This window comes from Salvelinus fontinalis, chromosome 12 (genome assembly GCF_029448725.1).
Source record: "Salvelinus fontinalis isolate EN_2023a chromosome 12, ASM2944872v1, whole genome shotgun sequence".
Taxonomy (NCBI): domain Eukaryota; kingdom Metazoa; phylum Chordata; class Actinopteri; order Salmoniformes; family Salmonidae; genus Salvelinus; species Salvelinus fontinalis.
Genome location: NC_074676.1, coordinates 4111866 through 4125890, shown reverse-complemented (window position 1 = coordinate 4125890; position 14025 = coordinate 4111866). Strand labels below are relative to the sequence as shown.

At 40.8% G+C, this 14025-nt stretch overlaps 2 protein-coding genes across 2 annotated transcripts; both read right to left on the bottom strand.

The window, feature by feature from the left end:
• Window positions 1-3196: 3196 nt before the first annotated feature.
• On the bottom strand, window positions 3197-7655 carry LOC129867674 (galanin receptor 2b). Its single transcript, XM_055941244.1, has 5 exons — window positions 7632-7655; window positions 4891-5099; window positions 3989-4283; window positions 3533-3720; window positions 3197-3425 (listed from the first exon to the last, which is right to left on the bottom strand). The coding sequence occupies exons 1-5, from the start codon at window positions 7653-7655 to the stop codon at window positions 3197-3199; spliced, it is 945 nt and encodes a 314-aa protein (XP_055797219.1).
• On the bottom strand, window positions 7428-12423 carry LOC129866665 (parathyroid hormone-related protein-like). Its single transcript, XM_055939445.1, has 4 exons — window positions 11243-12423; window positions 10972-11084; window positions 10585-10706; window positions 7428-9466 (listed from the first exon to the last, which is right to left on the bottom strand). Exons 3-4 carry the CDS (start codon window positions 10689-10691, stop codon window positions 9010-9012), a joined length of 564 nt encoding a protein of 187 aa, XP_055795420.1. The 5' UTR covers window positions 10692-10706; window positions 10972-11084; window positions 11243-12423; the 3' UTR covers window positions 7428-9009.
• Window positions 12424-14025: the final 1602 nt, after the last annotated feature.

Genomic DNA, 14025 nt, shown 5'->3' with positions numbered 1-14025 from the left:
GGTCATTAAAAAAAGCGCTAGCTAGCTCATGGATGCAAACAATGTTCTTCCCCCAAAACATATCAAAACGACATAATCTGTAGCTATAGTTAGCTAGTTAACTATATAGCTAGATGTCATCGTCTGAAATAACCCTAATTTATAAAGATTGGATTAATGGTGGTCGGACCCATCTATGTGAATCTAACCACAATAAGAATTAGCCACAATAGTGGACTATACGGTTAGCCTTCAAAATAAAAGTATGACATAATTCTTCTATTTGTATTCATTTGCATCACTGTCAATGACATACTTTTATTTTGAAGGCAAACTGCAAATTCCACTATTGTGCCTAATCTTTATTGTGGCTAGCTTCACAAGACATAACTCGGTCCGGTCGAGCTTCACTAGCCAGATGAAGCTAGCTGGCTGCTTATAACGTTAGCTTTGGGCAACAGGGTTAAGTAGCTGGCTAGCTATTTATTTTCATGAACTCAAGTTCAATTTCAATAGGCAAACAAGTGGCAACCTAGCTAATACTTACTTACTCACAAGGATTCCTAAATCATTGCTAAGAATAATGAAAATAACTGCAGTTTCTACTGGTCATTGTTTTCAGGCTGGTTGTATTGGTGCTAGCTACCCCAGAAGTTGCGGTTGAACAAATTATGCTTTATTACCTTGTTTGCAGACTTTTTTTGTACAGTTCTTTGACAGTGCTACTGTATATTTTTTGACACGCAAAGACCCAAATGGCATTCCATAGTATCTATGTCATGAAGCTAATAGCAGTGACACTTACCGTACAACTCCGGTAGGGCAACATCTGAAAAATAGCGCACTTGGTACCGGTGCTCGACCAGTCAGCGAAAGCCAACAGAACAGTTGATTGTCAGGGGCAATGAATTCCGTTATCTTGGCTTTAATGGATTTCACTTTTGAGTTGTCTCACTGAAATGTTCTCACTCTTTCAAATGACTGCTCAACTTGTTGACTGTTTGATCCACACAGCATACATTGTGGGCTAGGTTAGGGATGTTGTGTTGCACGTGTAGCGCAACATTTTTCAACTTTGGCGTTAAACTAGACATTGCGCCGATACCGATGTTGGCATTTTTAGCTAATATCAGCCGATTCCGATATGTTCAACGATATATCATGCATCCCTAATAGAGAGAGCTTTGTTGATGCTTGAGAATGGAATGTATACATTTTTAAATAACATTCTTAAAACGTTCTCTTTTGGTTTTTATGGAAAGTTTTAACGTTCTCGGAACAATTTGAGAATGTGACTTTAAATAGTACCATGAGTTAACCTTTTGGAAATGTTATGCTGAAGTACTGAAATTCCTACAGAAGATTGTTGTATTTTAATGTTCTTGGAACAATTTCAGAGCATTCCCAATGTCAAACCAGTTGGAGAACATTCCTAGAATTAGATGTAACCATGTGTGAACTATAAGGAAACGTTCTGTTAAAGTAATGGAATACCAACTAAATATATATTTTTAAGTTGCTTACATTTTCTGAGAATGTTCCAAAGCCAAGCAACTGTTTTGCATCATTCCCAGAAAGGTGTGGGAAGGTTGTACGCAAAATAACCATAGGTCAACCACACTCTCACCAAGCTCTAAGAAACTAATGGTTCTCAGAATGTTATATGCTAATGTGACCTTCCTGGTCCCGGATCTCAAGTCAGTGAGTCAACACAGGAAGGAGCAATGGATGGATAGTACATTTATTTCCAAAGCTGCAATCATTACTCGACAGGATATAAATAGCACTCCCACAGCAACTCTCCATAAATCTGCTGTCTGACATACTAACATTTTTTTTTAAATCAAAGTCATTGTGATTGTATAGTGGATAACAATTTCCAATCATTCCTAATTTAATACAAATAAATACATTGTTTCCATGTGTAATCTGATATTTATAACATCAGAATAAACTATCTATTTTAAGTATTCAAAATATATAAAATTATCCCGAAATTACTCAATGTCACACTCTCGTTGCGATGAAATATAATACACTTGGAATGTGCCACATATTTTCCTAAACTAACAAAACCAGGTTAATACGCTGGCTGGTGCTTATGAGTTTATAAAACATATTCTCTACACATGTCATAAATTACCTGCAATGATGGGACACACACAGTATAGATGAATGAGCATTAGTCGACGGGGTATAAATAGCACTCCTAAAGAACATGCATTTTTGAGTTAGCTACCAACTTCAAAGAGGGAACTTTAGCTAGCATAAAATCCACATGGAAAACTGAGATTCGGCAAATAACATATAAAGAGTGGCTTATTAGACGCCAAACCAACAACAGTTGTTACTAATAACATAAATTGCTAATGTACGGTGTAAAATGTGGATTTTATGATGTAATGTCAACTTTTCACATTTCTATCCCGGGACCATTGAATTTTCAATTCACCCACAGCAATTCTCCATAAATCTGCCAAGGGTTACCCAGAATCCCATACCTTTATCACAGAGTGGGTTAGACAATGTAAACACACTAAGCTACCAGGAGGTGGCATAATACCCATTTTTATGCAGGAATTTAACCATGTTAGTGTGTTTACCACTGAATTTAACCACTGTTACACTAGCTGGGGAATTCAATAGTCTGGTCCCAGATCTCGTTGTGTTCTAAAAGTAATTTCAGCATAAAAAACATCTGAAAATCAATCATAAAATTAATTGAAATGTTTTTTTACGAAAAAGTTTAAATTCATTAATCGAATTAATGTTTAAAAAAATCCCTGATTGTTTGAACACAATGGAATTTCAATTCCATTTTTTTTTTTATGTCCTAAATGACAAAGTACAAAATGTCAGACAACAGACAATACAACAATTTTAACATTAAAACAATAACATTTTACTCCCTTTTTATCCTGCAATACAGTACATTTCAATCTGTTCCGGCAAGAATGAAACCCAAAAAGAAGAAGCGGAAAGTAACTGTACAAACTAAAATAAACAGATCGGTAAAACACCAACACAAAAAGACTGCATCAGGAACCTCACCGATGAATGTGAGCTAACGTACTGCACTGCAATGTAATGTGCCGTATTCATATTCAGACTGTATCAACATCATGCAATAATACGCACACAATATTTTGTCCTGGGTGGCGAGATTAGGCTTTCCACCATGTCAAAGCAAAGCCAGCTCCCCTCGTGACCAGTGTGTCTACATAGTCTCTGTAGTGATGCTGACAACCTGCGGCTGCACCCTATTCCTGTTGCAGTTAAACAACCATGCACTCCTGCGGTGGCGGTACCTCTTGGACAGCAGCACATAGAGCACGGGGTTAACACAGGGATGGAGGTACTGGAGCACGGTGCAGATGAAGTAGAACATCTCCCAGGACTGGCCGTGGCGGTAGAGCTCAAGGTAAACACACAGCTCCAGGATGTACCTAATAAGGAAGACGAGTCAGGAGAAGGGGTATAAACTAGAAGAAGTGTTAGAATTTCCCTAACGTATACAATAAAGTCATCATCATCTTCATCATCATCATCATACCCGGGAAGCCAGCAGATGGAGAAGGTCCCGGCCGCCAGGAACACCATAAAGGAGGCTCGGCGTGTGTTGCGGGCACTGGCCACAGACATGACTGGGCTCTTGTGGAGGAAGCAGGCCAACCGGACGTAGTTGAAGGCGATCACCAGCATAGGGACAAAGTAGTAGAGCATGAACTGGCTGAGGACCACCTGGTGGAGGAATGGATGGATGAATGGATTAAAAATGTTGTGTTTTCTCACATTAATTGGACACCATTTTCTTTTAGCACATGAAAGTAACAGTAAAAATTTTTTACAGACCTGGTTACTTCCAGTGACATTATTTTAACTAAACATAATACCTTTTGTTACACATTGTGTGCATCTCAAATGGCACCCTATTCCCTCTAGTACACCAGGTCAAAAGATGTGCACTATATAGCAAACAGAGTACAATTTCAGACCAAGCCATTGTTACCTGATAGTGGTGTTCCTGTATGGTGGGCAGGCAGAATGTAAAATTACCCAAGCCGGGGCCCAGGCTCTCCTTGGTGGCGAAGATCCTCAGAGGCAGGCTGATGAAGAAGGCTGATGCCCAGACCAAGACAAACATCAGGACCACCAGGTCCATGGTAGGAGGGTGGTAGGGGTTGGTGATGATCATGGCGCGTGTCATGGACACGGCACACAGGCTGTAGGTGCTGGCTGCCAGGGAGAAGGCCAGAAAGAACTGGTACACCTTGCAGGAGGTGTCCCCCAGCGGCCACGAGTAGCTGAAGAAGAAGATAGGAGATGACAAAAGATTATTGTCACAGAGAGATGGTAATCCTGCTTCTGCTTTTATACCAAAGCCTCAGAAACAAACACAGTGCTCATATCCCACAAGATGTTTCTGTTTGTCAAACCTGGGTTTTGATCTGCTGACAACACTGCAGGTCCAGTGGCCCCTCTAACCTCTATGGCTATTGGCTAGGCTACCTGACAGTTGAGTAAACTAGCACAACTGATTCAACTAGTCAATGGTGTGATAATTAGACTACAAGGTGGATCAGGTGTGCTAGGTCTTTAATAGATTAAATACATGGCACAGATAGGGGTCCCCGAGAAGAGGTTTGCTACCTGACAACGGAGTGCAAGGTGAATGGTATCAGCACCAGGGTGAGGAAGTTTGCCAGGGCCATGCTCTAACCTCTAACCTACCTGAAAGCAGAGTGCAAGGGGAAGGGGATGAGCAGCAGGGTGAGGAAGTCTGCCAGAGCCAGGATCTCTGATCTCTAACCTCTAACCTACCTGACGGCAGAGTGCAAGGGGAAGGGGATGAGCAGCAGGGTGAGGAAGTCTGCCAGAGCCAGGATCTCTGATCTCTAACCTCTAACCTACCTGACGGCAGAGTGCAGAGTGAAGGGGATGAGCAGCAGGGTGAGGAAGTCTGCCAGAGCCATGCTGAGCAGCAGGATGTCCAGACAGTTCTTCCTCAGGGTGTTGTACTTGGCGAACAGAGAGAACACCAGTAGGTTGGCACAGAAACCGATGCCCAGGATCAACCCGCAGGTACAGGCAAAGATCAGGGAGAACGTGTTGGGGACAGCCTGTTGTGTGAGCAAAGATTTAGATATAATCTCAATCTCAAAAAGGTTAGATAATCTTAGTTATTAGAAACGTTTCAATATAGTTTAATTTATATCAAATTTGCCAATCCACTTTTTATCAGTGGAGGCTCTTTAGGGGAGGAAGGGGAGGACCGTCCTAGTCAGGGAATTTCATAAAAATACAAATAGTGAAACATAAAATATATTCACATCACCAAATAACTGATTAAAACACACTGTTTTGCAATGAAGGTCTACAGTAGCCTCAACAACACCCTCTAGGGTAGCACCATGGTGTAGCCTGGAGGACAGCTATTTTCCGTCCTCCTCTGGGTACATTGACTTCAATACAAAAACCTAGGAGGCTCATGGTTTTCACCCCTTTCATAGACTTACACAGTAATTATGGTGACCTCCGGAGAACGTCCTCAAAACTCTTCCAATATGAACTGAGCACATCCAATAAAAGAATCAGAGACTGAATCGTGTACTGAAAGCATAAACTACAGCTAGCTAGCACTGCAGTGCATGATGTGTGGTGAGTAGCTGACTCAATGAGAGAGAAAGACAATAGTTGAACCATTTTGAACAATTAAGGAGAACCAGCAGAGAGAGCGAGAGAGAAAGAGCTAACTATTTTCTTCGTTTACCTTTCACTTAGCTAATGCAGCTAATTTAGCCTACTCAACAACCTGACTCAGAGAGGAATGCTATTTATGTTAGATAGCTAGTTAGCTGGCTAAGGCTATCCAACACTGCAACTCTTCCAACTGTTAAACTGCTTGCTGTACACTGTACTCCGTGATTCTACACATGGATTGGATTGAGGGTTTACTAACTCGTTAGTTCTAGTTTGTTGACTATAACGTTAATACGGTGACATCGAAGTAGGCTGTGTAATGGTTAGCGGTTATGATATGAAGGTTTGGCTTGGAGGTTTTTGCGCCTGGTCACAGACTGCTGTTGTGTTTCGCTCTGAAGCCTACAAGCGAAGGGGAAAGGTGAGAAGAGGACAGCGCGTAGATGTGAGAAAGGAATTATACAACGTGCAAAGTGATGATGCTGTTTATGAAAGTGAACTGTGTGTGCGGGTGGTCAGGGGTGTATTTATTTAGCCGATTCTGTTGCAAAACGTTTCTTCAACGGAAGCAAACAGAATGAAACGGGGAGGGACTTACCTGAATTTGTCCAATAGAAACTCTTGTTTTTCTTTTTGGACAAATGATTACACCCCAGATCAGCTAGATGCAGGCAAGAGTGAGCAAGGCGCTATTGAATCACGTTGATTACTTCAATTTGTCTTCGGCCTGTGCATTATAAACTTTCATTTATAGGCTAGATTGATGTTACATTGAGCTGGGTGGATGGAATATGATTGACAGTAATAGAAATAAGCCCACCCCCCCCCAAAAAAAATTGTCCTAATATTAAACGCCATTACCGCCACTGAGTTTTATATACATTTACATTACATACATATACATCAAGCTTGATCTAGATTTTATAACCACAAATAGCTAACACAATTATTATTATAGCGTTATTATTGTATTTAAAAAGTGTACCTACTACTGGACTACAACTGACTTGCTCTGTACCTGAAATAATTATTTGGATGACCCTTTTTAGCCCTGTGTGTTACTTACCATACTCTTGGGTTATTGAGTGAAGTATTATCATGTGTACCAAGATAAACAGAAGTATTCTCCGACATGAGTAAATCCGTAAGCCATTCTTTGAATTTTAGAATATCCCCATAATGCAAACTGTTAAAGGTGTCTTGCATGTGAACTCTATGACTCTTAGTTTTTGTTTGCTATGGAGAATGGCAAACATCACTCACTCAGGTCCAATTGATTCTGGTTGGATGAGTTTAAAGGGAGAGTACTCACATCTGACTCTGAATTTAGCACAGTTACCGTTTTTGAAGGACTGAGGTGTATGGCTATGTTCATTCATGTCTGTGTGGTGTTGTATCTTATAGTTTTCTAGAGACTGTGTTTTTGGCAAATCCAATGGTTATTATTATGTAATGTACATACAGTAGCTTCTGAATGGAAGTGTGTGGGTTTATTACAAGAAGTGAAAAACCTGTCACAGACCTTTTCTGACCTTTCATATGAGTAAAACGTAGACATTAGAGAAAGAGAATCCATATTTTATTGGTGTGTGTTCTGTGGGGGTTTCCATACAGTATGTGTGATGTTCAGCATATTTAACCTCCATGCAAACAGACCCTACTCTCAAAAGAAAACGTTCCACTTTCCTTTCCGTGTATTGTTTTCCGTTGATTGTCTCCCACCCTCTCCCTCCCCTCTCTCTCTCCCCCCTCTCTCTCAGTGAGTTATTAATGCCTTTTCCATTGTTACATTGATTTCTTCAGCACAGTAGTGTGGAACGCCAGTCTTCTGATGGGGTCTTTATCAGGCCATTCCACTGTGTTTATGACTCTGGCTCTGGCTAATGGCCTCAGTACCGGCTCTTAGGACAGGATGTAGCAACAGTACTAACGCTGCTGCCTGGTGCATTTACTCTCTCCCCTCCCAGCAGGTCCATAGTGTCTTACCCAAATGGCACCCTATTCCCTACATAGTGCACTAATTTTGATCAAAAGTAGTGCACTATATATAAAAAAGTAGTGCACTATATAGGGAATAGGGTGCCATTTTGGGACACGCCCATTCAGTCAGAGACTGTTAAAACACACCACATGGTCCTCTAGTGTGACTTTAACAACCTTATAAGGTCTTTTGTTCATGCTGAATAGTCAACAAATAGGCTATATTGATGACTTTCTCATTGGGGGTAGGCTACAGTGACTCTATGTTCAACTCATTGGCGCAATAATTTAATTTATATAAGAAAATGGTGTGGTACAGTATTTGATTTGAGAGAGAACACAAAGTATTTATGAAGCTGTAATTGTTCGATTTTTGTTGTTGTTGTTGAAATGATGGTGCTCTCAGTGCAAGTGCTTAAACTTGCACTGAGAGCACCATAATTGGAGAGAGGGAGTTTGATGGAACAATCCAATGACATACAAGTCAATGAGATGATAATGGGCAATACTATAAATGGAAGAAAACAAAATAAATACAAATAAAAATGAAGCATTTATCAACAGGAAGGAAGGAACATTTTTCTCAACAAAAATCGACCACAAAGGAGAACACTTATGTATCTTAACAAAACCATAAGGATATCACCATTATATCTAAAGTGCATTATATTGTTATTATAAAATGACCGAAAGTCAGCAGCACCGTAATACATTCACAAAAATAAATACACAGTTCAAATGAAATAAATTATGGTAGAAATATTTGTTATGGATGCTAACTACAGATAAAAAAAAATATTCACAAGAGCCACCAAGCATTAAAAATAATAATCCTCCCTAATTTGTGAATTGAAGTATGTATAGTTAACAAATGTGTTATGCGTAACGTTTACCGCGTAGCCTGCGCTCTACTTTTCATACGGGCATCTAGTTGGATGAGTGTGTGATCAGCCCCTGAAAGGCACCTGTCGTACATCGTTTTCTTACTAATTAAAGGATAATAAAGGAGAAGGAGTAAAGCATAGTTTGTCATTTGACACATCTCAAGATCTGCATATTATTCACCTAATAAATACGAATACAAAAGTAATATGTGTTATTATAAAGTATGAAAACACCTCTGATCTCTGGATATATAAAAGTACTTTATATCAAGGCAAAAAAATTGAAAAAGCAGCTGATTAAAACAAGAAAGGCAAAGAACAATGTCCACTATGGTATGGGGAGACTGTTTCAGTTATTTGGATGAGAGTCTTTGAGATCTCATTCAGTCATGCTGGAACTTCTCTGTCTGTCAGAGTTATTTGTTCAGCACCGCCCAAAGGCTACATGATGTGGTCTGTCTGTCTGTCACCCAATATCTAGCGTCCTCTGTGGCTCCCTATGTGTCTCCCATGTCATGACGATGGTTGTGTCGCGAGCCCGCCGCCTCCTCTTCTCGCTCTCCCTCCGTCTCCCTCTCTCCCCCTTCACCTTCTTTTTCCTCTTGGTGGACACCTTCAGCGGCTGGTCCTTGTAGGCCACAGACTTGTTGGTCTCCTGGGGGAGGTTGCCCACCTCCCCTCCCAGCTGGAAACTCAGTGGGAGGTTCTTGGTCCCTCCGGGGGGTTTGGGGGGGCGTAGGGCGCTCCCGCTGAAGGTGATGTGGCCCCCGTTGGCGTTGTTCCTACTCTGGGGAGGCGGGGCTCGCTCGCTGTCGGCTGTGTGGACTTTATCGAGCAGCCCCTGGAGCCAGAGGCGTCTCTTGAACTCCTCCAGAGACCGGCCCTTGTCGTGCATCAACTGGGCGTGGCTCACTGACCTCCTCCTGAAGGGGGGAGAGGAGAAGGAGATTGTCAATGAGCGTTTAAACTGGACTCACTCTCTTTGTAAGAATAGATGGTAAAGAAAAATTGTATCTTTCTGCCACACCGCATCAGGAGCTCCATAGTGGTGCAGAGCCTGTGGCCAAGCGGTAACACAGGCTCTTTTCATTAAAAAACACAACAACTTTGAACTACTCTTAAAGAGAGTAGTCCACCACTATCCTCTCCTGATTTATCTCCAAACAACCTATCACTTTCTCTTATAGCTACAGTATAGTCTAGTACAGTATAAACCGACAGTATAGTGACCGACTAAACCTACTTGTGAGGTGTTGATAGTTGAATGACAGCCAAGGTCATGTTCCAGTAGATCTCAGTAGGTGGCAGCATAAACAAAGACATGTAGTGCCTGGGAGAGCTCAAGGCTATCCATGTTACTGTATGAATGCTGTGTGAAGTCATCTGACCACCACAAAATGTACAGGAGAAACATAAGCTAACAAGCCACATATTCAACCACAAAGCATGTCACCTCGGCCACAAAAGTCAATCAAAACCTTGCCATGCACAGGGCTGAGTTTGACAGATGTGTTGTAGGTGTAATGCAAATCTACGTTCTTTATTAAAGGCGAACAATGTTTTACATGAGAGACACAAATCGATGCTGGGTAAAAATATGTACAATTGACCCATTTTTGCTTGGTTTCTTCTATATAATTTCAGCATAAAACTAAATGTAACATAACTACAAAACTTAGTACTGTATGTATATAGTTTTATCTGTAGTTACTTTTGAGTTTAGGTGATCATTATTTCTACCATTGACATCTATTTCTACATCGATACCACGGTATACTTTTCCGAATATCTAGACCTCTTTTTTCAAATCATCAAACAGCAGATTGAGCAAACTGTATACTGTAAATCAACCTTAGATGTGATTCAAGTGATCACGGTTTACATGTTACCTTTGATTGATATACTGCCATCATGACCAGCCTTTTCCGGTGCTATTCAACATTCAACAATGGAAAACCCTGATGCTATACCAAATGGTTTCTTAGTTGGTGCATAAAACCATTTTTTTTGTGTGTGTCTTGGCTATTCAACATAGACTTACATTCTGTTAGTGAGAGCATCGATGGGTCTTCCGTAGAGAGGCACCGGGGAGCACAGCAGGAACACAACTAGACTCAACTGCTGGAACATGCCTCTGGAACACAGCATTCTGGAACAGTAACTCTGGAACACCCAACCGACAACGTTCTGTCATTCATTGTATCGCAATTCGCCAGGAACTATGTACATAGCATGGTTTATTAATAATGATTTAATTGAAAATGACCACCTGCAAACTTGCATTGAAAACAACAATAAAAACATTGAAATGGAAGATGCAATGCCTATTTCATTGAGATCTAATACATTGAAGATACACACATTGAAGAACAAGGTTTAACGAGGTACTGTAGGTGGTACAGTAGGTCCTCGGAGGTTTGCAGCTTACCTTACTGCCACTTATCTAGTGGTTTTACTTGGCAGCATAGATACAGTTGCTGACAAATTCGACTACTTTCTGAGCCCCCTTTGATTCCTTTCGCCTGACATCATTTGTATCTACTGAAAAAGACCACTTGGTTATACTGAAATACCAAGAAAAAAACTGACATATCAACAGCAGAAATATCGTGCAAGTAAAGAATCCATCGAAGCACAGAGATAGGCTTTTCTGGTACTTCCAAATACACATCAAATACACACAATACAAAAATACTTACATGAAGTAGATTCCCAAAACAAGTTATCCACAAAAAGGTTTGGTTTAAGTCCACAAATTCCCCAAAAGAGATATCTTTCAAACTTTCCAAGATCCCAAAAAGAGATCTCTACAATATATATAAAAAGAACAAACTCACATTTATTCTGCCAAATTCTATTTGGTTCAGAGTCAAAATCTGTCTGTCCATTAGCGAGAGACAAGAGGGTAACATGGGGAAACCCCCTTGAGACAGGTCCAGCCAGAGATCTCCCGATACCGCATGTATATTTAGTTAGTTCTTTATCTCAAATCCCAATGAAAAAGGAGAGGGAATATGTGAGGCACAGACTGCAGCACATCAGCTTCTCTTATGCTGATAGCTCCTGTAACAATCTTGTGAAGTGCTCTCCTGCAGCATCATGTCTGTAAGGCTCGAGCAGGAGCAGGGGAGGTGAGAAAGTGTGAAGCATGCTGCTGCATTGCCTGACCACTCCAAGCGACCGTGTGTGTGAGCGTGTGTATGTGAGAGTGCTCCTCAGTGTATAAAGCTGCAAACACTGCCCTTGCCCCTGCCCATCTCGGTCCAGACCTCCTGACACCCCCATACACAGACACACACATTCACTCTCACTTTCTCTCACATAAACACACTCTACCACACACACAAACAGACCAGAACTGACAAGAAGGTGGCGATCATGCAACACTCGTAACAAAGAATAGAAGATATTAACAGCAGAAGAGTTCATTGGTGTAACTGTGTTACATGACAGCATTATGGCATTTTAAAAAGGTGGACTTCAAAACTCTTGTCATCTCTGTCCCTTATTATCTAAATAGTTGGCTAAATAGTTGGTAACCAGTATGTAATATAATGGATTCTGATGACACTGTTGCATTTGTTCATAGTGACATGTCATCTCATGATGTGATTCAAAAAGGCAGGTATCAGGTGCAACAACAGAAGCCCCCATGCGGGAGCCCCCCTTGGCTTCCGAGGTAAACAAACAGGCCTCAGGCCCTCACCACCGTCCCCTGGGAACATGACCGTAACCTCAGAGAAACCCAACCACACACTACATCTGACTACAGGCCTTTATGTCAGTAAACCAGACTGCCCCATAATGGTCACAGTGGCCAAGGAGGCATCTTGTCTTTATTCCGTAGAGTAGACCACAAGGTTGGGGTCAATTCTATTTCAATTCAGAGAGTTTCAGTTTGTGTCCTGAATCGACTGAGTTGAAATGGAATTGACCCCTAACCAAGACTCAAGATCCTAGGACAACACTCTTAGAAAAAGGGGTTCCAAAAGGGTGTCCCCATAGAATAACCATTTTTGGTTCTAGGTAGAACTCTTTTGGGATCCATGTAGACCCTCCGTGGAAAGGGTTTTACATGGAACCCAAAAGTGTTCTACCTGGAACCAAAAGCGGTTAGTCAAAGGGTTCTCCTGTGAGAAAAGCAGAATAAACCTTTTTGGCAATTTTGTAGAAAAGTGTATGATAAATGTAGAAATCCAGGTATTTCTCAGTCAGAAATTTGTTGAAATCTCTTACAGGTTTTTGCTAGATGTCAGGTCTGCTACAAAGACAGCATTGATCAGAAACTTGTAAAGGCTCAGTGAACTCGGCATCCAAATATTGCAATCATTCAATCAGTTTTATTACGGCATGAACACAAGTATATAAATATATTATATAGATAAAATATACAGGCGTTATAAATCGCTGTAGTATATTTTACCAGATGAAAATAGAATGGTATACATTCGAGCTCAGCAAGTTCCAAATATATTGCTAGTCGCACATATAAAACATAGCATCAAATATGTCAACATGCAGCCTGATATTGCCCAAAATCTGGATTTTATAACATGTTCATGTATAAAACTCATAAACCTGAATTTTGTAAGTGCTTTAGCTAAGTGAACATTAGTAAAAAGAAACACACGAGGGTATGTACCCGGTGGGTGGTGGATTACTTAATACATTTTACAAGCAACCAATTCAGCAAGGGGTCCTACTAAAAAGTAAGTAAAATTGGGGACAGAACAGGATTATGTTAAAGTTGGACTCCACTCCCATCCTCCCCAAAAATCAACTTGCTATAGTTTCCAACTGGTCTGCCTCCCCAACCCTAACTAATAACACTTTCACATTCGGTAGGAAAAAATACCTCATTTGATTCCATTCTGTAAAGTCCAACTTTTACCTGCAAAAAATATGAAAAAAATCTTCCCATTTCCTGGCAGACTCAGACCAGCATGCAGAATCCGAGCCAGGAAAGCTGCTTTTGATTCAGGCTAAATTGCTCGCTCAACACAGAACATCATTAGGTAGCTGTACGTTCTTCATCCTACAGTTCTTGAACAACCCTTTTTCTTCCCACTTTTACACTCACCCACGTACAGTTCAGACGGGAACACATGCACAAACACACTTCTCTCACCCTATTCAAAATAATGATATTCATTTTACTTCTGTGCTTTTCCAAAACAGCTCATACCCCATGTTGAAGCCAAAGTAACAACCTCATTTTATTCATCACTAATCCAGACGTCATCATTTTTATTTTGGGACCTGCTCTAATCTGGAATATATTTGTATACTTTCTCTGCACTGTCCTATATTTGGAGCACACATTGTATCCTAAATCCTAGCTTTGCTCATTGTATGCGTTCTGTACTCTACCTTCTGTTGTTGAACTTTAACCAGATACATTTGCGAGCTTCATATCTTTTCATTGTGTCTCCTCGTCTGACTGACTGAAGTACAAAGCGGTTCTTCTCCTTCTTCTTCTTCT

Coding starts and splice junctions, on each gene's coding strand:
- LOC129866665 (XM_055939445.1), bottom strand. CDS start 10,691: ATGCTGTGTTCCAGAGGCATGTTCCAGCAGTTGAGTCTAGTTGTGTTC. Junction 9,467..10,584: donor GATGCTCTCACTAACAGAAT/GTAAGTCTATGT, acceptor TCCCCCCTTCAG/GAGGAGGTCAGTGAGCCACG.
- LOC129867674 (XM_055941244.1), bottom strand. CDS start 7,655: ATGGACCTGCTGGGAGGGGAGAGA. Junction 5,100..7,631: donor ACCTGCTGGGAGGGGAGAGA/GTAAATGCACCA, acceptor CTCACACAACAG/GCTGTCCCCAACACGTTCTC. Junction 4,284..4,890: donor ACTCTGCACTCTGCCGTCAG/GTAGGTTAGAGG, acceptor CTTCTTCTTCAG/CTACTCGTGGCCGCTGGGGG.